This window comes from Vipera berus (assembly GCF_964194415.1).
Source record: "Vipera berus genome assembly, chromosome: 1".
In the NCBI taxonomy this organism is placed as follows: Eukaryota; Metazoa; Chordata; class Lepidosauria; order Squamata; family Viperidae; genus Vipera; species Vipera berus.
Genome location: NC_138202.1, coordinates 69,035,349 through 69,062,768, shown reverse-complemented (window position 1 = coordinate 69,062,768; position 27,420 = coordinate 69,035,349). Strand labels below are relative to the sequence as shown.

The window sequence follows — 27,420 nt, the reverse complement described above, 5'->3', positions numbered from 1 at the left end:
TTATGGCCATCCCTTTTAGAGGGAGCATGGGAAATGCATGGTCAGTAAGTCTACAAATGGCTCCAAAATTTAGAGATAGAATGTGTCTAAATACCAGTTGTTAGAAAATATGAATGCTGGGCTACAGAAGCTGATGGAGCTGACAGAGGTGGCTAAGTTGACTGTTTTGATTAAAGAAAAGAATACAAGTACCTTTGTTTTTACAGGGAATAATATGAATGCTGCAGGAGATGCTATTCTCATGCCCTACTTGTGGATATAAAGCAGCATATTTTGTCAGGGTGATGCTACTTATTGCAACTTATTCTATCTTCTGATTATTAGACAACAACTACTATAATCCTGCAACTAGGCAGGATTAAAAAAGATTATCTAGCTGCTTATATTTACATTTCATATACATAACTGGTAAACATGGGTTATTTTATGAGAGATTTCTGGCCTTTTTGATTTCTGGCCCAGATATTTCTGGTGTGGAATGAGATATGAAGGGCTGCTCCTGCTGCTCCTCTTTCAGTAGCTACAGCAAATATTATCTGAATATGCAAAAGTCGACTCTGGGCAGTATTACTTTCATTAAGATGTCAGACTCTGAAGAGGCTTAAAACAATATACTTATGAGGAAACCCATGGCCCTGTTTATACTACATGCTTCAAGAAGATAGGGGAGAAAAGCCTGTGTTATGCAGATATGAATAACATAAATCATTCTCTATTTATGGCCATTTTGTTTTCATTTTCTCATACGTCCAGTGGAAGGTGCAAAGGGAGAACAGAGGAGGATGGCAATGTTCTCTACCAGCCTGCTACCGGCCCTGCAGCAAAAGCAGGGATGACCCCTTTACAAACGGCAAGAGGCTGGAATAAAGCCTGCCAAATTTATTCACATAAAACAAGAGCAAGACAAGACACCAACCATAAAACACGAGCTAAGAAGCAGGAACAATCCAAGCGGTTGCCTTCAGCAAACCAGCCCTCCCACACATTCCCCTTAAATACAGTTCAGGGCTTTGTCTCTCTGTGCCTCCTTCCGAGGTGCCCCATTGCCTTCCTCTGTTTACTCCTGACTGACTGCCTCCTGCATCGGGCGTCCTTGAACAGGGCCAGCTGTGGGTCATCTTCATCCACGCTGTCAGGCTCACACAGCTGGGTCTGCATCGTGACCAGATGAGAGGGGCCTTGCTGGGGGCTCTCATCAAGCTGTCCAATCCCCTCAGCAAGCTCTTCAACACCCCGCTCCTCCTCCTCTGAGTCGTCCGACCCAACTCCCGAACCCACAGGCTGACCCTGAATCACAACAGGCAACTCCCCAGACCTTGGCCATTATGACACTGGTTCCAGCTATAGTAATTCGCTGAGGTTCCACCCCCCCAAAGGGAGGAAAATTCAAAAACAAAAAACAAAAAAAAGGAGGGGGAGAAAGTGTAGCTACAGAATTAAAATATAGCCAAACAAATCAAACATCTCAGTTTGTGTTGTCCGCACATGAAAGTGAATGAATTGACTGAAGGAAAAGATCACTAGGTTGGTTGTTCCATGAGAAAAGGTTACTGAGGAATAATAGGCAAGGGACAAAACCCCAAAACTATGTGTTTACTTTTTTAATGAGAAAAGAGACAAATTCACAAAATCCAAATTCTAGCAGAAAGACAAATTTCTTTCACATCATGACTTCCCTTGGACCTTCTATCTATCTTCTGGAAGGTACCAAATAGTAAGAAGATACAATATATTCTGAAATCCACTGCCTTCCTCAAAATATTACAAATGGTATTGAACAATTGTATAATTTAATCCATTGCTGGACACTGAGAAATCAATCATGCTATATTATAGCCATTGTGTAATAATATCTATACTGTCCTTCAGTAACAGTTTGTAAGATGTTTTTTACATTAAAAATGTGTGAGTGTGTATACTCTACTCTGGTGAATTACATTAGTTAGTGTTTGAGTGGGTATTATTGATTTGCTGCTCAGAGTTGCCCTGTGGCAAGATGGGTGACCAATAAATTTCTCTCTCTCATCTCTCATCTATCTATATCTAATAATGCCCAAACTAGGCTTTTGTTTTCTCCCTTCCGTGGTCCTCCTTTTCCAAGTGAAAGGATGATATTATACATCAGCATATGGTCATAGCACTTGGCAGAGTGAGAGAGCTGTCTATCTATCTCAAGCAGTAGATATTGGAGAGAGGGAAGAATTGGAAGGCAGACATGTGGGTGCCATCTATGCTGCTACGAGCTCCCTAGGTAATCCTATCGTGTCTGTAGATGTTTCATTTTGAATTGTATCAAGCTCAAAACTTTGCAAACATATCCTATCAAAACAGTGCTTTGAATTGGGGAAGCAGATCTGGAATCATGGCCTCTCAAGCTTGAGACACTTCAAAGTTCTTGAAACAACATGCAGTATTGCAATTTGTTACTCACGCAGGACACTGCAATTTTTTTTAGCTTCAAACAGTTTGGAAAGATGTACTGCATATCCCCAGTTATCCCATTCTTCTCAAATATGGACAAATTATGCTGAAATAAAATTTAATTGTCACCCTTGCATCATTGTTAGACGTCTTGGTTGGGCTTTGGCTACTGTGTTTGCTAAGATTAACTGTGAGGAGGGAGGTGGAGAGAGGAAAACCTTTTACCGGGCTTAACCTATCACTGCTAAACAAAATATAGCCAATAGAAATTGAATTACCGATTAATTCTAATGATTTAGGGTGATGGGTTTGCAAAGGGAGATTTTGTGGCAGTGTACAGAGAGGCTTGACTATTTTGAACTACTTCATCGTGACTTCATTCATTTGAAAAGTGCACCACTCCTTCTTTTTAACTTAGCTGCTGATGCAAGCAAGGAGATAGCAATTTGCTGAGCTTGAGTAATTACTCTTCCTGGTGTGGTATTGCAAACTAAATTAGTGCAGGTGCTGGACTATAGGGGTCATGCCTGATGGGATGGTTTGATCTTATGCTTGAAGAAACCAGAACTATTGTCTTCTGTTGTAATGACTGTGATATGGAAACTAGATGTACTGCAGTTGAATCAATAAACATTTAATAAGTCTTCTGTCGCCCCACAGACTTTCTGTTCTCCCTTCATCTGAATTTGTAGAAAACATTTTCTACACTTATGCCTTCTGCAGTTTATGACTGACTGTTATACACATAATACAATTCATGTTCTAATTCACAGGTGTCAAACTTGTGATGTCACATGACATGTCGTGACATATCACGACTTTTTTCCCCATTGCCGGCAATGGGGTGGGTGCGGTTTTGGCGTGACACATCCAGCCCATGGGCTGGCAATTTGACACCCCTGTAAATTGTTTTGGTTTTAAAGGATTGCCTGTCACAATTTTTCATTCTTATTCTATAGTTACAGAATCTGATTGCTATGTATCTCTTTCACTACCAACTGCTTCAAGTGAAATAGTTAAGACTGAAACTGTTCCCAATTCAAAAAATCCCGAGTGGAATCAAGCTTTCACCTATAGGATCGACAGCCGTGTAAAAGTAAGATTATGTATTCTTCTTTTTGCCATAAATATGAACATTTGGACAGGTTTTACTCTCTCTCTCTTTCTCTCTCAGACCAATTTTTCTAGTGTGAAAAATTAGATGAAAACATCTAATGAAGATGGAAGCATTGATGAACAGTGGTAAAATGTCATTAAGTTTGGGGAGATTCCCCAAAATTTGCAGAAGTACAAAATTCTTTAGCAAGAGAAAATCTTGTTTAAAATCCCTGTCCCAAATCCTAGCATGAATTATATAATGGCTGAACATGAGATGGTTATCAATTATTGCGATGGAACAGAGGTGTAATATGTTTGTAGGAGAAAACCTGTGTAAATCTGTGGTAGCAACAAAACTAAGTCTGATAGCACTTTTTCTGACTAACAAAGTTTATTAAAAAGCATAAGCTTTTATGAGCTTCTGATATGTAGCATGTTTGAGGATCTATGGATAAACACAACTAGTAATAAATAAATTATTACTCTTTGCTGATAGTTTTAATTGCTACAAATTTAACAAATGATATTTGTTAGTCAAAAAATGCTGCCAGACTCCTTCTGATACAGTATTTAATATGTTTGGGGATATTTTGGCATAATACCAAATTTGGTAATATGTATAACAGAGGAATGGATGGTGAAGATTATAGAATTTGCTGAGCTTGCCAAATTGACTTCTTTGATTAGAGAAAAACAATTATCTATGTAAAGTTTTGACTGTCGGAAAAGGACTTAGGGACATTTGGTGTAAAAGAAAAAAAATGAACATATGATTTATGATTTTAATGATTAGACAGGATAGATTATAGAAAAAAGATAAATCATGATGTAAATTTAGAGAAAGCGATAAATTTATAATTATACTTATACTACAGACAAGAAAATCAGAAGCCACTTCTTTGTATCTTTTTCTTTTTTTCTTTCTTGCACTTTTAGCATTCTTTTTGATTTATCTTTGAATCTTTGTTTTAAAACTTTTAATAAAATTATTTTTACAAGGAATAAACACAAGAATATGATTTCTCCTTAGTAGTGGGATTCAAATATATAAACGACCGGTTCTCTGTGTGGATGCCATTCCGGAAGTCCATTCTGGGCCTGGGCAACAAAAAATTAGCTACCGTTTCTGCCAAAGTGGTGCGAACCAGATGAATCCCACCACTGGTTCTACTTTTGCTTTAGTCATGAAAGCCAGCTGGGTGTCTTTGGGCCAGTTGCTCTATCTCTCAGCCCAATGCACCTCACAGATTGTTGTTGTGAGGCAAATGGGAGGAAGTAGTATTAGGTATATTCGCTGCCTTGAGTTATTTATAAAATATAACACAGGTGGGATAAAAATAAATAAATTAAAATATATTAAATAATTGGATCTACACTTGAAGCAGGCACGAGACATCCGACAGAGAGAGACTAGGATGGAGTACAGATCAATTTGTATGCAGTTAATCTGGATTATTGATTATTAATACACAGAGAGAAACTGTCATGGCCCTGTGTACCATTTCTGCAATGCTCAGCTAAATAATTGAAATTCTTATTTGCTCATTATTATAATTTCTAGATGTCTGCAATAATTTCACCTGAAATGACAGGGCAAGCCTTGGGTAGCATTTGAATAGGAGGCCTTCAGGGAATGCTAGTGTTGGACGTTGGAATGGGAAGTCAAATAAACATCTCCAAAGAAGGCGGAGGAAAATCAGTTATGCATTATTTATAAAGTCCCTTGAGTTGAACTTGACTCTTTCTTATTTCAAGCTCCATCTCAGTTACACTATTAAGAAGATGATTTATAAAATTTAATCCAGATAATACAACTGGATAAAGCAATATACACGCATCATTCCAAATATCTGCCAAATAATAATAAAACCATCACCATCCTCCTCACCACCTTGAACTACTTGGTTGAGCTGGGCAGCCATAGAAATTGAATAAATAAATTGAATAAATAAATAAATACATCTTCATTGTCATCCCTTCCAAGAGGCTTGCAAAGATTACAAGTAAATATTCTTAAGGGTAGTGAGTTCATAGGTAGATTAAGGTCCTTACAGCCCTACGCTGTTCTTGGTGTAGACTACTGGGTAAATTCATTTTTTTTAATACATCAAATTTAGAAACCACAAATCTCTCTCACAGAGTGATTCCTTATGATGTATTGATTCTTAAAGCAGACAAATCAGTCACCAAAGTTGTTTTTGAGGGGATAAAACCCCCCAGTATGTGATAATATGTGTGTCAAAGAATATATATTGCTAGCTAATATGTGCTGGTACTTAGCATGTATATTTAATTTGTGTTATGTCAAATGAGTAAATTTAAGCAATATTTTATGATTGCAGAGAATCAGTATTTGTTTTCTGTCCAGGCCTTACATAGGTAATGATCCAAAATTTCAGTAAATAATAGGTGTTATTACGCAGCTGGTTTGATATTTAGGCTGATTGTAACATTCTTGTCTTGTACATTAATGTTCTAGATATACAAGACAAGAAATTGATGGTGAGAATGTAATGCCGCTGCACGTTTTTTAACATTCGCTATGAATGGATATAAAAGAAATTCTTGCAAGTAGAGGGTTTGAGGATCATTTAGCTGATGAATTAGAAAAGAATTTTAGGCTGAATTGGGGAAAAAAACATGTAGTGCCTTTGAGTTTAAGATTATGTTCAATCAGATTCTACTATCACTGCCTTTGATTTTTTATCATTGAACTGTATTTGCTTTAGTTTTTATAGAATTTTGTATTAAGGTGTTAGAAGAAAGGATTTTGTCATGCAAGGCTTAGAGAATGTATCAGAAATCTAGAGAAAATTTTACTGATTGTAACTAGGACCGGAGCTATTTAGGGATAGGATACCAGATGTTGTTGAGTTCCAATTCTCATCAACTTTGCTCAGTATAGGCCAGGGCTTTTCAACCTTTTCACTCATTGTACCACTTTTAGGATATGGCAACATCCAAGTACCACCAGTCGCCAAGCAAGGTGTCAAAAACTTGATGACCAAAAAAAAAAAAGTGATGAAGTACAGGTAGTCCTTGACTTACAACAGTTCGCTGAGTGACTGTTTGAAGTTACAATGGCACTGGAAAAAGTGCCCCCCAAGCCACAGCCGAGCAAGACACCTGCCTGCCTGCCCAGCGGCGCTCTTCCTCCTGTCTGAGGTTTTCATTGTTGTGAGCATTTCTGTTGAGGATTGGCAGTGGGGGTGGGCTGGGGGTGTGTTTGGTTTATTCCCCCCCCCTCTGCTGGGTGGTTGCAGCAGGTTTTGGTCACTTCACATGACCCTGGGACACTGTGACTGTCATAAATATGAATCAGTTGCCAAGCATCTGTATGTAAATCACAAGACCCTGGAGATGCTGCAACATTCCAGCTGATCGGCACTTCTTCTGGGCTCAGCAGAAGTGTCAGGATCAGCGCCGAGCTCCAGCTGAAGCCTGGCACTTCCGCTGAGCCCTGACAGCCCCGAAGCAGCACTGTTCCTGGCACTTTCACTCAGCCCTGCAGCTCCAGCCATCTCTCGCTCAGGCTTATGCAGTGTTGCCACCGGTTCAGTTCATTCCTCTCCCCCGCTGCCACTTTTCTAGGATGGTTGCATACAACCTGCCGGGTGCCAATGTACCACAGGTGGTACCCATACCACTGGTTGAAAAGCCCTGGTATAGGCAATAGTAAAGGAAGATGGAAGTTGCAACTGAACATCTGGAGAGGCATATGTTATTTATCTACAGATTTATTTTAAGGATGAGTAATATATTTTCTTCCAAGTGATTTTATATATTTTATTTTTGTACCTGAATCAGTGGTATAATGCAGATTTCAATTTGTATCTCTCTTTTGGAGGTTTCTTAGAACTCATTCTATAGGCTTCAACATAGAGTATAATTGTTCATTTTTTACTAAAATTGTATTAAATAATAATCTATTATCATTAGAATACTCTGCACCTGAAGCTCTGTGATGAAGATAAATATACCAAAGACGATCATCTTTACACAGTTCTCTTTGATGTTGGAAAACTCCGTACAGGAAAAATTTCTCGTGTGAACTTCAAATTAAATCCTGAAGTAAGTGGGGAAATGGTGTTAAAAATATAAAATGAAACAAATACAGGCAGTCCTCAACTTACAACAGTTTGTTTAGTGAACGTTCAAAGTTACAACAGCATTGAAAAATGTGACATGACAATTTTTCATAGTTATGACCTTTGCAGCATCCCCATAATTACATGGTCAAATTTCAGATGCTTGGCAACCTTTTCATATTTATGACCTTTGCTGTGTCCCAGGATCATGTGATCACCTTTTGAGATCTTCTGACAAGCAAATGGGGAAGCCAGATTCACTTAACAACCAGATTACTAACTTATCAACTGCAGTGATTTACTTAACAAGTGTGTTTTAAGAACAAATATAACTGCAGATTTTGTTGCAAATCTTAATCAAATTGTTCCTTCCTAACCCAAAAGGTTAAGATTAAGTATGATAGAACTGACGTAGAAATTGTAGTATTTTCAGATGATAAACTAAGCCACAGTTTACTAACCATGATTTAATGAGTTAACTGCAATTTATTCAATTCTCACAATATGATAAGTCAGATAAATCACTTTATGATTCATACACAACAAATTGACAAAATTATATTTTGTTTTTTTTTAGGAATTGAATTGAACACTTTATTTGCCCAAGTGTGATTAGACACATAAGGAATATGTCTCTTGGTGTCACTTGCACTTAGCACTTAATGTACTTGCAAGGCAACAGACAAAATAATAATAATACCAATAAAAAGGAGGAAGTAAAAAGGGACGCGGTGGCTCTGTGGGTTAGGACGCTGAGCTTGTCGATCAGAAGTTCAGCAGTTTGGCGGGTCGAATCCCGAGTGCCGCGTAACAGAGTGAGCGCCTGTTACTCGTCCCAGCTTCTGCCAACCTAGCAGTTCGAAAGAACGTAAAAATGCAAGTAGAAAAATAGGGACCACTACGGTGGGAAGGTAACAGCGTTCCGTGCGCCTTTGGCATCTAGTCATGCCGGCCACATGACCACGGAGACGTCCTCGGACAAGCGCTGGCTCTTCGGCTTTGAAACGGAGATGAGCACCAGCCCCTAGAGTCGGAAACGACTAGCACGCATGTGCGGGGGAACCTTTACCTTTAAAAAAAGATTATAAAAGGAATAAATAATACTACAGCCATACTCTATGTTAGATAGATAGAACCATGAGAATTAGGTATTCAGAGTGATGGCATGAGGGGAAAAAAACCTGTCCTTGTGTCTAGTTGTCTTAGCATGCAATATCCTATAGCACCATCCCAAGGGAAGAGCTGAAACAGTTTGTGTCCAGGATGCAAGGGGCCTGAAGTTATCTTCTCAGCTGGCCTTCTGACCTGCACAATATACAAAAAAAAAAGTCTTACTACAGCCAAATGGTGCTGGCAAAGATATCAAAATAGAAAATGGTAATTTTAAAGACTTAAAATGCTTATCTAATGATAATGGAGGAAAAAAGGGGAGAAATACAAATCCTTGGCACCATATTGGCCATACATGAGAGGTGAGAGGATTAGCAAAATGTGGCAATAAGTGTATTGCCAAGTGCCAGACAACTGGTTCTTTGAGGACCTAAAGAGGATAAACATAGCAGTAAGCAGGGCTTTTTTTTCTCATAGAACACTCAGAATGGAGTTCCGGTACCTTTTTTGGATAGAACCTCATAGGGTAGGCAAGGTGGGTTGTATGACATGTGTGAGTTCCAGCACCTTTTTCTTTTACAAAAAAAGCACTGGCAGTAAGTAAGGAGATTTTAAACTTTTATTATCAACTGTAACAGACAGGTTTAACCAGAAACAGAAAAGTGTAATATACTAAGCAAGATCATAACAAACCTCCCTTCAGCTTTTGGAAGCCCCAGTGAAACGACAGTGGAGAGACTCCAATGTGGCCAAGGCACAGAGTGCCCAAGGCTAGTTCTGTGTCAAAGGTCACACCTCAAAGGGCAATACCAGGATCTTATTGAAACCAGATACCAAAACCTCATGAATTTGTTTGCATGGTACCAAGATTGCCAGACCTGACTTTGGCTAGATGGTGCATCTGTTTCTCATTCAAACTTACAGAACTCTGGAATGTAAACAAGAGCCTGGGAACTATACACAGATAAACCAGTGCCAACCTAAATAATCTCGAGGTCCTCCTACCGCTGTGTGAAAATTCCTCCCTTTTCTTTATCAAGCAAGACTGAAAAGCAAGCAATGTCAGAATGAATACTAAACTTTTAGAATCTTCTTAATATGAAGAAGAAATCAAAAGATATCACTGCACTCTCAGAAGTACAATAGCCTCCCGTAATGCCATTACAATAAATTAATATTATTTGGAAAAGGAAAATTGTTTTTCATTGAGAATCTTTCTTTTTCCTACTTTTTTATAGACAGAAGAAGAGCTGGAAGTTGAATTCAAGTTGCAAAGCATGTGAGTACAACCTTTAAAGCTATATGTAGTAAAACTCTTAGCAGCTGTAAGGCGCTATAGAGAAATTATAATGACTAGAAAAACTAATTGGTATGCATAGGTTCATCATTCTGCATAAAGGATAGAGAAATTTCTGAAATCTAGTAAATCAAGGGTCCCCAACCCCTGGTCTGTGGACTGGCACTGGTCCTTGGCATACCAGCAACTGGGCCGTGCAAACAAGTGAATTTGCTGGATGCAGGCAGCACACGAAACCATGCCCCCTCTGGTTTGCGGAAAAATCTTTCTGCGCAGAACCGGTCCCTGGTGCCCAAAAGGTTGGGGGCCTCTGTAGTAAATTATCCTGTCAATCTCTCAAAAGGCATGCTATAACACCTAGCAACTGAAATCATGCTACATAGAGGAACAGCCTTTTGATGCATGGTGCTTTAATTAGGAAGTGCACAAGCAAACAGACTTCTCAGGCAGACACAGACAACAAAAACGGTCAAGAGAAAATGCAAAAGAAACTGACTCTAGAAATATAGTTAAACATCAGTGTAGAACGGAAGTTGTATACCATGAAAATTATGACCAAGGAAACCCAAGTCAGTTGCTTGTGCCAAATGAATGTGCAGAGGTTATACGTAGCGCAATATACAGATAAGTAGACAGTAAGGAGTAGAGAATCGAAGACAGCTGATGCATGGACTAAAAATCAGTTACATGATTCCAAAAGTTGTGTCTGAATAAACTTTTAGAAATTCAATGTACAGATAATTATACAATTAATTAGGTGATTATGTGCAGCTTCCTTGACATATGTACTTTCATACTTTTGTGTTGTGAAAAATTCTGGACTTGGAGAACGTCAGTAAAAAAATTAAAAATGGCTTTGCATGCATTAGTCAACCAATGAACAAAAGAGTACTTAATTGGTTTCATTGCTGGGTGAGGGAACAGGGGAGACTTAGGCTCAAGAGAATAAAGAGGAAGTGTCCTCAAAGGCAATATTGTAGCTGTACTCCTTTCTGTCAGTGGACAACCTCTTTGCTAGTAATTACTGACATGGTCTGTGAATCAACTGATAGCTGAACTCACCTCAATTCACTTTCGATTCAGTAGATTAAGTTATTTTTCACATCTAAAAATAACTAGGAAACCAGAAAATAATTCTTGTTTCTCCAAGTTCTTTTTCAAATTTGAAAAAAAAATGTATTCCTGATACATCACTAAAAGAGTTACTGGCCAAGTATCATATGCTATATTCACATGCTACTCCTAAAGCTCCTCCCCATTTCCATAGCACTGGCTCCAAATCATACTACTTCCTTTCAGTTAAATCTTAACTCATGGCAATGGCAATGGAAGCAATGATTATTTCTTCATACATTTGGAACAATCCAATGGCAAGAACAAGAAGTCAGAAGATCTATCTGATCTTGGTGCACCTTGAAAAAGTTAAGTTGGGTTGGACTTGATTAATGTTTGGATGAGAAACAACCATGAAACCCCAGACTTGAAGACCATCCAAACCTGGAAGTTGGAAAAACATCCCAGAAGAAAGCAGTGGAAAATTACTTCCACATTGTTGTCAAGAAAACAACATGAATATGTCTACACAATCACCAGGAATCAAGATTGTCTTGAAGGAAACATTATAAAATCAATAGGGATCTTAGGAAATTACCAGTCACAAAGCACATAAAAAACACAGCAACATGAAAAACTCTTTGGTGTTTGGCTTTCCAGCATTTTTCACATCTCCAGTGAATACTTATTATTTTGTGTGTGTCTGGAAACTTTCTCAGTTAGAATCATTTTGTGTGGTTTGTAAGCTAAGTATTAACAAGTGGAAAATTCATGTTTTGAACTTGGTAAACATGAATGTGACAATACCACTCAAGCTAATGGACTGGTTCTAACCACATGGAGCAGCAATTCTCAGGATAGACATCCGTAGATGAATCAAGAGGCTCCATGTATAGATCAGCCCTTGCAGGCAATGAGTGAGAAGGTAAGTTATATTTTTATTTCAATTGTTCTCTAGTGTGCTTTGGTTTTGACATATTCATATGTTGAATTTCATGAATAACAATACTTGATGCTCTTTCTGTTTTCATAGGGTTCAAAGACCACGTAACAGACCTGTTGTTAGAGCTGTAAGAAATCGTGAGGCTCCTACTGATGGCATTCTTGCATTAGGTTCTCGCTGGATGAATTGGTTGCGTAATATTGATATTCCTAAACCTCCTGGATTTTAAGAGATGAAAGGAGTTGAGATTAAAGGCCTTCTTTTGGATCCTGGAAAACACAATGGTATATTATATTGCTTGCATGTAAAAATACTGTTTAAGGCATATCTAAACAGGAAGGTGCCCTGCTGACATATTATTTACTAACACTTTTTACCTGATGATTTATTCATTTATTTAATTTCTATGGCTGCTACCCATCTCAATCCAACTAATTGGGTAGTGAACAATATCACAACAATTAAAACCATAAAACACAAAAACACTTACAAATAATACATAGAGGCAACCAAGACTTATAACAATTATTAGGAGCCCTGGTGGCACAGTAATTAGAATGCAGTGTGGCAGGCTAACTCTGCCCACAGCCTGGAATTTGACCCTGACAGGGCTCAGGGTTGACTCAGCTTTCCATCCTTCTGAGGTTGGTAAAATGAGGACCCAGATTGTTGGGGGCAATATGCTAACATTATAAACAGCCCAAAGAATGCTGTAAAGCACTATGGAGTATATATACTTCTAAGTGCTATTTCTATTACACAAACAGTGCAATCAGGTAATGGCCCCCCCAAAATTTCAGGACTCACATAGCTAGATTTTTACAAAAAGTTAACAGGGTCAGGACCATCTTGAGCTTCAGCGGAAGAATGTTTCATAGGGCAGGAGCTACTGCTGAGAAAGTATGCCTCCTGGTCCTGCTAGCCAGTGCTCCTTGGCTGACAGGGCCTGCAGCATCCCCAATCTTCTAGACTAGACTAAATTCGATGGGTAGAAATTATTGGGAAGAGATTTCCCCTTAGGCAAACTGGTCCCAAACCATGTAGGGCTTCACAGTAACAACTAGCACCTTGACTTTCACACATACCTATAGTAGTGGTATTGCATGTGTTATATAACTGGCATCATTAACTATTTGCGAAGCCACATTTCGCATCAACTGAAGTTTCTGAATGCTCTTTAAGGGAAGTTCTATACATTGCAGTAGTCAAACGAGGGGCCATGCAAGCATGAGTGACTGTGAGTAAAGCTGCTTCGTCCAGAAATGAGCATTACTGGCATACAGCCTGAAGGTGTCCAAACACCCTCCTAGCCACCACTGCCACCTGTTCTTCAAACAGGAGCCACAATTCCAAGAGGATCCCTAGATTAGGCACTGAGTCTGTCTGGGGCAATGCTACTCTAGCCAATACCAAGGATAAAAGAGCTTTATTCTCAGAAAGACTAAAAACCCCTCTTGCTTGGATTGAGTCAGATCCCATTGCTTCACATCGAGGCCCCTACATACTTCAGACACTGGGATATAGGACATCCAGGGCATCACTTAATAGGCCCAGGGTGGAAATATATAGCAAGATATCATTTGCACGTTGCATTATCCCAGATCACTGCACCCAGCAGCTTCGTATGGATATTAAATAGGAGAGAACACAGTAGATGCTGTCTCCTGGACTTCTCCCCTTCTACCGATACTGACCGATATTACAAGTTTCTGCAATTACCATCTTCTGCTGGTGATGAAAGAGGAAATATTTTGGGACATGAGTTTTTAGGAACCATATATATTGAACAAACTCAAGATACTTCAGATGCTCTGATGTGAATAGCAATATAATTATATTTCTTTCTTGCTTTCCAACAGATTTGAAGTTGTATTTCTATACATCATCAAGACAACTGCAGTAAAGAAGACAGCTAGAGAAAATTGTAAATAAAATGTGTAGAGGAATAAATATATATATTAAAAGCCGATAAAAAACCATAAAAATATATTGTACATTGTTTTGTTTTTATTAAATAAATGGGATTGATCTTTTTTTTACATTTTGATTTAGCACTTACAATTTTTTTACATTTATTCTACTGTTTACACTATTGTCCCATGTTCTCATGCGGTTATTTGCACAGTTTCTGATGTGAGGATATGTGTCAGATGTATTCTTTGTATTCTTCATTTTCATGATGTAGGTGTTTACTTCAGAATACTTGAGAATGTTTTTAGGAATGCAATTAATTTATCTTTGTTGTTTTATGATTAGGGTGGTAAATTGGGAGTGGTGAGACTCAAAATCAACTCTAGCCACTACTATGTATAAACACCGAGTGGCTGTGATCAGTTATACTCCACCTAGCCTACCTGACAGACAATTAACATTGTGGAGTCCTTGGTGGTCTCTGAGTTGGTTGTTTCTTGCAGTCATGCAGACATGATTAGCTAACATGTGCACTGACCATGTTACTTAGTCAAGTAATGAAACCTCTACAAGCAAACAACGAAGCTCAGAGACCACCAAGGACTCCATGTAATTCAAGCTTGAGCCTCATAGTTATTGGAGAATTAGGATTATTGTGAAAAAATAGCAACATATGCTAGAGCAAAAATAAAAAAATACTACTCAAACATTAACATCATATGAGGCAGCTGGTGCATAGTTTCCATAATTTCATCTTACAGTGAATCAAAACAAAGCCTTCTCTAGAATCATCCTGGTCTCTGGATTGTGATACCTGCTAGATTGATAAGATTAATGTCTTTGCTATTTTTTAAAAGCCACAAAACACATACATTTAAACAGGGTTTTCAACGTTGATTTAATGTTGATGATGAAGAAACTATGATAAGGCATAGGGTTTTTTTTTTAAAAAAAGTCTATTTCCTATGGCAACAAGATACAGGAAAAAATTAATGCTATAGCACAAAATAGATGAATTGGAACAAACTGGAATAAGATATCCAATCAATACCATGTAGAACAATGGCCCGTTATTCATGTTACATTGAGCATTGCATTGATCCAAATTTAAAACAAAACAAGATTATGTCAATAGGCAAGACTTACTCAGTGCAAGTAGGCAGAGAAGAATTTGTAGTAGTGATAGACTTTTATCTTCATTGAATTCATAGGCGTAGTGACTGTAGTAATGAATTAAAGAGATGTCTGTTCCTTGGGAGAAAAACTATGAGAACTCTAGGAAAATATTAGTAGACAGAGATACATTATATACTGTGTAATATTAACATGTAGAGACACAGCACACATCATACTGTCACTGAAGGTACATATTGTCAAGGCTGTGGTCTTCCCACCTGTACGCTACCCTTATGAAAACTGACCATCAAAAAGTCTGAACAACTGATGCCTTTGATCGATTGATTGGGAAAATTATTGAAAATACCTTGGATCACAAGAAGAACACATTACTCAATACTATTTGAAGGAAAACCAGATTGCTCACCAGGAACTCTAACCATTAAGCTTCAATTTCCATTGCTTGGAAAATTTTAGAACAGTTGAAAAAGATGTTGACAGATTACTATTACTGATAATGATGCAAACACAAGCTCACAAGAACTCAAAGTAATTGCTGACATACATTTCTGGCACAATGATGTTCATTGGAAAAAAAGAACTGTAAACGAGAAGAGGAACAAAAATGTCATCTGGTGGGGATAATGTAGTGAATCCTGAAGTATGTAGGAGCTTGGATCTGATGACCTCTTAGATCCTTTCCAACTCTATGGTCCTATGAATCAAAAGCTGAGCCTCCTTGTGAAAAGTAGACATAAACCAAGATGGAATCTTTAATCTCTCTACAATTCTTTGGATGCCAGTAGGGAAATACTGCTAATTACCGTATATTGTTCACGTTCTAGGAAAACAAAACTTTTGAAAATAACCTAGACTTCGAAATAAATAAAAACATTTTAAAGAAGCCTTTGAGTGAGCACATGAGATCATCATTATGCAGCATTATGAAATAATGGATTGCATGTTAAAGAAAAAATGGGAGCCAGTACAGTATTCCAGGCAGAGAAATAGTAGAACAATATAAAATATCTTTTCTCCAGATCAATTTGTGCAAGTAGCTCGTTCTACAAAGGAAAGACTGGACTATGTGGGGTTTTTGAAGGTTTCCCAATACAAACAAAGCCCCACTACAAGTAGAAGCAAGGAGCAATGTTGTTTAGAACTTTTCTTTTTTGTTTCCTAACATTTTATTTGTAAGGAGTTAGAGAGAAGATTTTTTATGTAATATTTCTAACAATAGTGGCTACCACCCAGATAGAGATTGGCTTGTATATAAACCCTGCTGTTGGTGCCAGGTCCTTAGGGAAGGAACATTAGTTCAGAGACATTCCAAATTGATATCTTTCTTCCTAAGCTAATGTTTTTAACATGACTCTGTCTCTAATATAGCAAAAATATGATCAAAGGTAAAATAAAAGGTAACTGTAAAAGTTTCCCCTGTCCAGTCATGTCTGATTCTAGGGGGCAGTGCTCATCTCTGATTCTTCGCTGAGGGAGCCAGCATTGTCCAAAGATGCTTCTGTGATCATGTGGCAGCATAACTATATGCCAAAGGCACATGGAACACTGTTACCTTTTCACTGAAGTGATAGCTATTTATCTACTTGCATTTGCATGTTTTCAAGCTGCTAGGTTGGCAGGAGGTGGGACAAAAATGGGAGCTCAACCCATCTCAAGGTGCTTGGGTCTCAAACTGCTAACCTTCCAGTTAACAAGCCCAGCATCTTAACCATGCACCCCCTCCACTTCAAAGGTAAAATAAGTCCCACAAACTAAAGGTATGCTCCGCTCAGTACAAGAGAAGCATAACAATGGAATTATTTTCAGTCTGCACTACTTAAATTTCACTAATTGGGTAGCATATTTGCACAGGACTAAGTCGGAGCCCATTCTGTGATATCCAACATACTACAATGGCTTAATATATTTAAACATTGCTTGTTGCAGTTGGTATGAAATGTTGCCTTTTTTAAAAAAAAAGAGAGCTCAAAACTGGACCAAAGTGGCAAGTTCAATTTACTGGACTAAACCGGGATTTTTAGTTTTAATTAATAAAGGTAACTGGAATTTTTAGCATTCTGTAGTGGCATCGATCATGAAAAATATTATGAGGGACTTACTGTATATGTGACAAAAGCAATAAAAACCAAATGGCCAATAGAACTTAGTACTATTGGACAATCAGAAGTTCTGTTTCTCACTTGCTTCACTAAGTAAGAAATTGAAACTTCACATTGTTGATGTTACCAAGTTGGGTAATGAAATGTCTGCAAGCAAACAAGCTTAGAGGAGACAAACAGAAGCCTGTTTAAAGAAGAAGAGGAGGAATTGTTAAGAGAGGCTTTAGGCCATGGGTTCCCAACCTTCATGGCTTTGTGGGCTGGTGGCAGCGACAGTGTAGGGGGATAGTGAATGTGTAAGCAGTGGGTGCGCCAGCTTCTACACTCAGCTCCATTTCTGTGAGTGACAGGTGCACGTGCCCACTGCTTGCCCAATGGAGCTTCTTGTGTAAGTGTGCACACGCACCACTTGCATAGTCTGTTTCTAAACAGGCCATAGCCTGGTAATGGGCCACAGCCCAGGGATTGGGGACTCCTGCTTTAGGCCATGTTGTATTGAAAGCTAAAAACGTTCAAATGAAATAATGCAAATATATTTTTATTATGTCTTTTGCGAGATGCTTATGTTTCTTTAGTCTGGGAATCTCAAGCAGAAGAAGACTAACTAGTTTTGAAAACAATGAAACTCACTCTGTATGTATTTACGACTACATCTGAACGTGAAGTCAACGTTAAACAGTTAGCTAGTGCTATTTTTGATTGCATTTTATAAGCCACCTTGATTATTCATGCAAGTAAAATTGTAAGGTATAAATAAAATCAATAAAAATGAAATTGTGTGGTTTATCCTTTTTTAAAAAATATGTGTTATGCAAAAACAATCAGGGCCTCTGAGATCTGGAAAATGTAAGCTTTCTCTAACAGATTTTCAACAAGTACAGTGAAAAAAAACCACACCCCTTCCCAATCCTTATTCAAAAGTGGGGATGCAGTTTCTTAAGAGTCAGGAAGCTTGACTATTTATAATGTTGATAATGGCACTTAGGTTGTTGTGGTTGTTGTTGTTATTATTATTATTATTTACAAAAAATGTAATGAAGCTTACTGGATGATTTGGGGCCAGTCACTCTCTCTTAGTCCAACCTATTTCAGAGGATCATGAATGAAAATTTAAAATTCTTTAAAAAAACAATACAGGTAATCCTTGATGTACGACAGGCCATTTAACGAACATTTGAAGTTACAACACACAGCCTAAAATCTAAATATCAATCCATTCCAGAGTTACAAACTTTGCAGCACTCAAAGGCTCAGCTAATGTCAATGTACACATAGTTGTACTTTGACAATAAAGGTTCATTTCATTTCATTTCAGTTATTCGCTCTTACGACTGACTGCAGAGATGCTGCAGCACACCCACCTACCTTTTTCCCTCCCATCCTGTCTGGCCAGGGCCTGTTTTGACAACATGCTGGGTTCCATGCACTTCTCCCCACTCCCCCACCACTATTCACTCACTTACCTTTTGACAAGCTCAGGAAGTCAGAGCAGAGAAGGCCACTCCCTTGCTGGCCCAGGTAGCACAATCAAGAAATCCTGTCACTTTTGCTTCCATTGCAATCTTTTCCTTTCCAGCCAGCATAAACCAATATGATTTCCTTTTAGCTCTCCCATCGCTAGCTTAAAGCTAGTGGCACTAAGAAGTAATCCCACCTATTTTGGTTTTTTTGCAAGCCTTTCCTCCCCAGCTAGTGTAAATGGGTAGTGATTTACCCTAGCTGGGGAGGAAAAGATTGCCATGGAAGCAAAAGAGATGTGATTTCTTCTTGACTCTACCAGTTTAAGACTAGTGTAAAGCTAGAGCTGGTGGCACTAAGAAGAAATCATGCCTATTTTGATTCCTTGCAAGCCTTTCCTCTCCATCCAGCATAAATCACTACGATTACCCCATTGACTTTGCATGTCAGAAGGTTGCAAAAGGTGATCACGCAGTGGTGGGATTCAGCCAGTTCGCCCCACTTGGGCAGAACCGGTAGCTAATTTTTTGTTGCCCCAGTCCAGAATGGACTTCCAGAAGTGGCATCCACACAGAGAACCGGTCGTTCACATATCTGAATCCTACCACAGTGATCACGTGACCACATGACACTGCAACTGTCATAAATGTGAGTCAGTTGTCAAGCATCTGAATGTAAATTGTATGACAATGGGGGATGCTGCAGTGTGGAAAATGGTCATCAGTCATTTTTTCCCGTGCCGTTGTATATTCGAACAGCCACTATACAAAGTGTTGTAAGTAAAGGACTACCTGTACTTATATTTAACTTATTTATGGTGATGTTTCCCAACAGTAGCATCTCGTAGTATTCTGTTAGCCAAATGACTGTTTTAAAATCATTTTTAAAATCTGTTCCAAGTAGTTAGAAAATCTTTTAGAACAGAATCAGAGGTATCACCAAAGTTTGTAACGTAGAAAATAATTATACCAACGGAAGTTTGCATTAAATCAACCAAATCTTTATTACAGTCATACACCAGAGTAAGAAAGGTGGAATACAAACATTAAATCAGAGTATGCTGAAAAACATTGTGGAATGCAAGCTACACTAATTTGCATCCAAAGTTACAGTAGCATATTAATGTGCATTCTAATTTCAGTAGCACTTCTTAATATGTTTGACTAACACTCTGCATTTCTACTCTACTAAGTAGTTCAAGTAATTCTCTAAAAGGTACTCCTTGGTACGTTCTTGGATATTGAGAATTGTGAGTTAACACTAGATGAGCCACCAGTAACATTTGTAGCTTAACATTCAGTTTTAGAAGCTGTATGGTCTCAAATAATGGATAGTTGTACCATTATGATGTAAGTGATGGTTCACATTAACTTGACAATCAAATACATCCAAGCCAATATAATCTAATATATGGTAATATTCTCTATCTTTCCATTTCAATTTCTCATATGTCAAAAGGGATTGCAAATGATGATTAAGTTTGGAGTGAAAGAAAATCTGTGCATAAAGGAATTTGTATCTCAATGAGCCATAGAGAATTTATATCTATGGAAATGCTCAGTCATCCAGGTCATGGTTGTCCCAAAGGTGCTTTTTCAAAAGGCAACTGGACTTTGTTTTTCTGTAGAAAATTAAAAAAAACCAGATTATAACACTATGTTCTTTGATTTTGTTTTGTAGCCGAAATCATCCTGAAAACATCATTACAAATGGAGTATTGGTGGTAATTGTGATTTATTTTTAAAGATATTTTCTAAAGTAATTGAATCCACAGCACCCATTAGAGAGCAATCAGAAATGAAAGGATTGTTTAGCAATTGCAACAATGTTGTATGAACTGCAGCTGATATAGTTTTGGCATGGCTTAGAACAAGGACCTAGTCATTAGGCAACCCATAGCTATCTGTTTCTCCAGCACACCCCACTGTCTGGGGCAAAGAAAAGTGTAGTAGTGTACCAATACTCTGGGTATGGAACATTGTCATCTGGGGGTAAAACTTGCATGCCAACCTTTGCAATGAACTGGAACCCATAGTAGGCTTCCTTAATGGGAAGGCAAGGTTTAAAAACATTTGGAATGGACTCAGGATGGTGATAAAGAAAATGAACATTCTAATTAAGGATATGAAGCAAATGTGCAAAAACATTTTAAATTTAAAATGGATTGTTCAAACCATTCCAAATCTGTTCTGATCTTGAAACAGCATAGCTGCAATCCCACAATACTTCTGGAATTAGGGTAATACAGATAGTCTTTTTTTTTTGATTGTGAATCAGTCTGAGTTTAAAATGTCTCATGTACCCTTAATTATAGCAATAAAATTTATAGGAAAAACAAAACCCTGCATCATATCTAATTCACTCATAAAATTAGGTGGAATTTCCTGAATCCAAGATTAATCACATTTAATCTCATACTGATGGTGGGGGCTTAAGCAGGAGAGAATCCCCATGGCCATAGATTCTCTCTTCTTCGATCCATCACAATGATTTCATCCTCATTAGTCTGTACCCTGCAAAATGGTACCTTAGCTTGTCCGTTAGCAAAATACATCACAGAGACCATTTAGGGGCCATTTAGTTAAAGTAACTAAATGCTAACTGTATTCCTTTCAGCACACAACATCTTTATAGTATCAGTAAGATTGAGCACATCACTCTTTTTACAAGTCTCCATCTCCTCCTCCTTTATTGATCATCCCATCTTCAGGTGATTAGTTTCTTTTCTTCCCAACTATCATTGAAAACGTACATGACAGAAATAATGTGACTCAGAATAAGATTATAATTATGGCTATTTAGTTCTCATTACAACTTAGAAATTATTGGACTAATGAGAAAAGTAATGAGAGATGGAGGTCACACACTTAATCTTGTGTGTTACAAACACTGCTATGGATTGGATATTCATGGTTGTTGTTTTTTTTTAAAAAAAAAGTAGGATAATTTTTTAAATTAATGAATCAGGCAGTTTACTCCAACTCATCAAGCATCTATTGTGGATGTGTGTCCAGCAGCTTTAGTCATAACATACAGTTCAGTATAAGTATTGTCTTGTGATAGAACCATATCTCAATAGCATAATACAAGTTTTGCATACCAAAGACCTCATGTCAAAACCATAGCATCTGTGATGGAATGTCCAGTTGGAGGAGTGTGGGAAATGTTGGCAATACCTCTGTGGTTTCTTAGGAATGAGGCAGTACAATCCAGAAAGGAAGGGGCCCTAAATAAGAGACTGCATAGTCCTGAACTGGAAAATGGAGGGAGAAAAAAATGTTCAGGGTAACCGCACCCTAGAATCTCCCAGGGGATGTCTATTAGGCTAGAAGGTTATAGCTTTAGTATGGCAAGATTTTGTCTATTAGGTCTAAACAAATAAAGAACTGGACTTGAATGAATCTTGCGGTGTCCTCTTTAGGCTTGGGCCTAACAGTATGTCCACTTAAGGTAGCAAGTGATATGGAGATGAAAGATCATGGAGACAGCCATTGCCAATCAGAATAGGCAATATAAGAGTAGAAGAACAAATACTATGACCTGGTATAAAACAGGCTCCTGTGCCCAAGATATATAATCAGATAGTATTAAATCTCAGGAATTATATGTCTATTCATGTCATGAGATAGCTTCTATTATCATAAAGCTTAGGAACATGCAATGTTACAAACTGATTTACAGGTTCTGAGGAGCATGGGCATACCATATCTAGGCTGAAAAATCTGGACGAACACTAGATGGCAGCAAAGAGAAATAAAATCCCGAATTCTTTGTTGCTAGCTGGTAGTTGCTCAAATTTTTACAGTCTGGAGGAGGCTCTATCTATAGATCACTATAGAAGTGTCATGCGTGCAATGACTTGAAGTTTCTGATGGCAGTAACATATTTTTGAAGTAAATCCATTATTACTCACATATATGTGGGTCATATGAACTGATCTATATAGGCATGAATCTCCAGTTCCAATTGGTTGAGAGAAATAGAAGAATGGAGAAGGAAATTGGAGGAGCAAAAATCAATAGAAATTTTGGGAGAAAGAGAGAGTAGCTGGAAAGTTAGAAAAACACCAAATATAAACTTAATAGGTAGAGGAAAGATTCTTGTATTAGTTTGAATAAGAAAATAGTGTTTTTGACCAATGAATCTTTGTGTAACTGATATTCATTGCTCTTACAGTCACGTGAAGTTTCACGTCTGGAAGTCAGAGTGGATATTGAGAAACTGAAGCAACAATTCACAAGTGAGGTCATTGCATTATAAATTGATTTTGCCTGTGTTGCTCTGTGTTAGAACTAGGCAGACTAAAATGCTATGTGAGATGGGTGGCATATACATTTAATAAATAAATAAGTGAAAATGATCCTTTAATTATTTCAGCCTTTAACGGATGCATTCAGAACTGTATTGCATGTTACAGTGTGTGAATTTCTTATAGCTCATTGTCCTTACCTTAATACAAACAGTAACACCTAAACCCACTCTGAAGGAACCATCATTCCTTACCACCTGCAATACCTCTGAAATGACACTGATACTGACAAAATGTCATTTCTGAGGCATTGGGAGAAAATGTGGTGCTTACCAGCATGCTGATTTGGATCTCTGTCACTGCAAAATTTCAAACCGGTCAGTCCTAGAGGAGATCAACCCTGACTGCTCTTTAGAAGGCCAGATCCTGAAGCTAAGACTCAAATACTTTGGCCACCTAATGAGAAGGAAGGACTCACTGGAGAAGAGCCTAATGCTGGGAAAGATTGAGGGCAAGAGAAGAAGGGGACAACAAAGAATGAGGTGGCTGGATGGAGTCACTGAAGCAGTAGGCGTGAGCTTCAATGGACTCCAGAAGATGGTAGAGGACAGGAAGGCCTGGAGGAATGTTGTCCATAGGGTCACGATGGGTCGGACATGACTTCGCAGCTAACAACAACAACACTGCAAGTAGGGTGGACCAGTTTCTTAGGGAAAGATCATGTACACAAGTTGCTCTGCCATTTGTGAAGGTAAACCCCCAGTAGTTTTTCTTTCTCTTTTTTTGAGAAACTGCTCTTGAACTAAGAAAAATATTACTTTTGTTTCCTTGGGTTGATATCTCATGAGATGCTCCCTGCCACACATTTTTTTAAATTGTTAAAAGAAATGAATTTGCCCTGAAAATTCAGATTAGCAGTATTTTATCTACTCTAAATTTCTGGGAATCTTATTAGCTGAAGCCTAGAAACAGTTATTATTAATATTGTTTGTTTTTCATTCTATCCACGTAGAAGGTGATTTAACACTTACAGTCAAGGGTTCTTTTGAAGAAACACAGAAGATTTCATTGGATCCTGATTCCAGTCAGTGTAGTAGCAACATCATTCAGTTTCACTGTATCAAGAATCATCAGTCAAATCTGGAGATCACATTACCTACAAAAATGTCTTGGTCAAAGGTATTGTTATCATGGATAGTACTTCATCAATGGTTATAGGGCTGAAATAAATGAAGAGGAAATTATTTTGACAAATTCTGTTATCCCGAAACAGTCTTTTCTTAGCCTCAGCAACTTTAAAGATGTGTGGACTTCATCTTAAATGTGTGGATTTCATTTTAAAGCTGTTGAAGTTGAGAAACTCAGTCCTGAACCCCCTTGCTCACTTTGATTTGGTAGATTGAGAAAAAAGGACTGATTTTTCCCCCAACTTTTTCCTAGAACAGTTCTTTCCCAATTTGTCTCAAGGACAAGGTTTCCAAAATACAATCTTAATTTTTGGACAATTTTTAAAGTTTAAGTCTGTATCCAATTAGCCTTTTCCATCTGGGTTGGGAGCCAACCACTCTCTACTACAACTTGCTAAATATTGTAAAATCTATTCTCGAGAGCTAGCGCATCTTCTAGAGTAGATTTAGAGAAGGGGAATTAAGCTGCTAGAAAGAGAGAAAGAGAGCAGAAAGTGGGAAAATTCTGATTGTGGAAGTGAATGCTGGTTTGCACCTTCAGAAACGTCATTTATTTTTTATAATAAAAAAATTATCTCTCTCTTTCATCTAGTGTTAATCTGTATTTCAGCATGTAACATTTATGCATTAAATGTTCACAATTTTTCTTCTTTTAAGTGCTTATATGTATATGTATCTATTTAGCTGGCTTCATTTGAAGGAAATTCAATATGTACTTCTACTGTGATTTTGCCTTTGACTGAACTTCCCTTACAAGAGAAAATAATGCTAGGAGAGGTGAGCTCTTTTTCTTAAAGGAAACAATGGTGCATGAATTTAAATTAGAATTGAGGAACTATGGAATATGACAGTTTGGAGAGAGATTTATAGATAAATGGAGGTTTATAGATAAATGGAAAGAAATGTATGTACATATTTGTATGTATGTGTCTGTATACACACACACACTCTCATGCTCCACCACTCAGATCCTGTGTTCACATTTTGGGGGTCCTCCTGAACTCCTGACTGCCAACATATACATACAAATATATACACATTGAGTAAGTATGTATGTATATATTTATAGTATCTATTGGCTGCCTCAACCCCTATGGACTTGAACTGCCAAAATTCTATGCCTACGATTGTAGAATGATCTGCCTCTAGACTAAAGTTACACTTTTCGGGTTTCTAATAATTGTATCAAAAGAAGTCCCATAAAACAAAAACCAACTACAGAAGGGAAATATTTTCATGGATACTTAGAAATAGAAAATCTGTTGTTTTGTGGTTAACATCAGATATAATTTCAACTGTAAAGGTAAAGGTAAAGGTTCCCCCGCACATGCGTGCTAGTCGTTTCCGACTCTAGGGGCCGGTGCTCATCTCCGTTTCAAAGCCGAAGAGCCAGCGCTTGTCCAAGGACGTCTCCGTGGTCATGTGGCCGGCATGACTGGACGCCAATGACTGGACAATGACAATGACTCCGTGGTCATGTGGCCGGCATGACTGGACGCCTTCCCACCGTAGTGGTCCCTATTTTTCTACTTGCATTTTTACATGCTTTCGAACTGCTAGGTTGGCAGAAGCTGGGACGAGTAGCAGGCGCTCACTCTGCTACGCGGCACTCGGGATTCGACCCGCCAAACTGCCGACCTTCTGATCGACAAGCTCAGCGTCTTAACCCACTGAGCCACCGCGTCCCTAATTTCAACTGTACATTAGATCTAAAACTAAAGTTGATTTAATAACAAGATTGGGTTGTTCTTTATCCCTCCCTAATTAAGAAAGCATAGCATAGTGAATGATATGCCTAATTTTCTATTTATTCCCTTGATTTTCAGAATGAATCATTTGATCTACATGTGGAGACAAAAGAATGGTAAAATACCAGCTTTTTAAGATAACAAAGGAGCAACAACTTACATACTTTTATTTTAAAATAAGATTGTCTGATCTTTGTTCAAGGAAAACTCATTTTAATGAGACTGAATGTTTAAACCCTATTGAAATTAAGTATGTAAAGTTAGTAATGTCATTAATTTTCAAAATTCCCGTATAAATGAAATGGTGGCCTACTATTTTACCCTACTGTGACTGATTTCTGGATATTTTCTGGATATTTTGCAGTCTGGATATTTTCAACATGCAATGAAACTCCTCCTCCATTTCTGTATCTTCCATTCCTTTTGAACATCCTTCGTCCTTCAAGTGCTACTGTACATTTCAATTGACCTAAGGTCACCATTATACCTCTGACTCACATTTGCCTTCCTGTCCTAACAATTCAAGCTCATTTTCTTTATTTCCTTTTCTTACTATGAGCATTAAATTATAGACAATGAAATACAATTATAGACAGTTGGATACTGCATCCAGTTTTGGTCACCACATTACAAAAAGATGTTGAGACTTTGGAAAAATGCAGAGAAGAGCAGCTAAGATAACGAAAGGCCTGGAGACTAAAACATATGAAGAAAGATTGCAGTACTTGGGTAGGGCTAGTCTAGAGAAAAGAAGGACCAGGGGTAATATGATAGCAGTATTCCAGTATTTGAGGGGCTGCTACAAAGAAGAGGAGAGTCAACTTATTTTCCAAAGCACTAGAAGGCAAGACAAGAAACAATGCATGGAAACTAATCAAGGAGAGAAGCAACTTGGAATCAAGGAAAGTCTTCCTAACTGTGAGAACAATTAACCAGTGGAACATCCTGCCTTTAGAAGTTGTGGGTGCTTCATCACTGGAGTTTTTAAGGAGAAACTGGACTCTCACTTGTAGGAATGATATAGAGTCCCTTGCTTGATTAGGGTTGGACTAGAAGACCTCCAACATCCCTTCCAGCTGTATTCTGATTAGATTAAAGCCATGAAATCAATAAGCCATGTTTTTCCTGTCTTTTCTAATTGTACAGTGTAACAGGGCCTATTATAGTAATATTTAAAACTTATTTTGCAAAACACTAGCCTTTATATGAGGTTCGTACTTCCGAAGTTTGTTTTTTTTCTTTTCCAACTCCACAAGGTTTTACCAGTCCCATCATGTAAAGATAATCCTAATCATATTTTGAGAAACAAAAAAAGGTCTTCAGTCATTCAGCTGTAGTATTCTTCTTTCCTTTTTAGTCTTCTTCCATGGACAGGAAGTATGGATAACCCCCCCCCTCCTGTGTTCTTGACCTTCCTCTTAGATGATCTAGGGAAGTTCTTCCTTGCAAAGTTACATCCCCGCACATGAATTGGAAGAAGGCATAATTTTATTTATTTAATTAATTTCTACAGCCGCCCATTTCAGTCAGTGACTCTAGGCAGCTTATAATTCCATAAATTAGCAGGGGATTTGATACATTTGGGTGATTATTCTTCATATTCTTGATCCATGTTCCTTGC

At 38.0% G+C, this 27,420-nt stretch overlaps 1 protein-coding gene across 1 annotated transcript in view; it reads left to right on the top strand.

Annotated features, from left to right (window-relative positions):
- The window catches only part of LOC308666785 (cytosolic phospholipase A2 epsilon-like), a gene marked incomplete at both ends in the record, with an annotated part of 55,777 nt that overhangs the window by 9,827 nt on the left and 18,530 nt on the right, over positions 1-27,420 (top strand). Inside the window, 8 exons of the mRNA XM_081325712.1 lie at positions 3,381-3,517; positions 7,459-7,590; positions 9,956-9,996; positions 20,296-20,338; positions 22,792-22,855; positions 23,877-24,043; positions 24,736-24,828; positions 25,878-25,915. Of these exons, the coding sequence (XP_081181838.1) occupies positions 3,381-3,517; positions 7,459-7,590; positions 9,956-9,996; positions 20,296-20,338; positions 22,792-22,855; positions 23,877-24,043; positions 24,736-24,828; positions 25,878-25,915 (715 nt within the window). The remainder of the gene's footprint in view (positions 1-3,380; positions 3,518-7,458; positions 7,591-9,955; positions 9,997-20,295; positions 20,339-22,791; positions 22,856-23,876; positions 24,044-24,735; positions 24,829-25,877; positions 25,916-27,420) is intronic.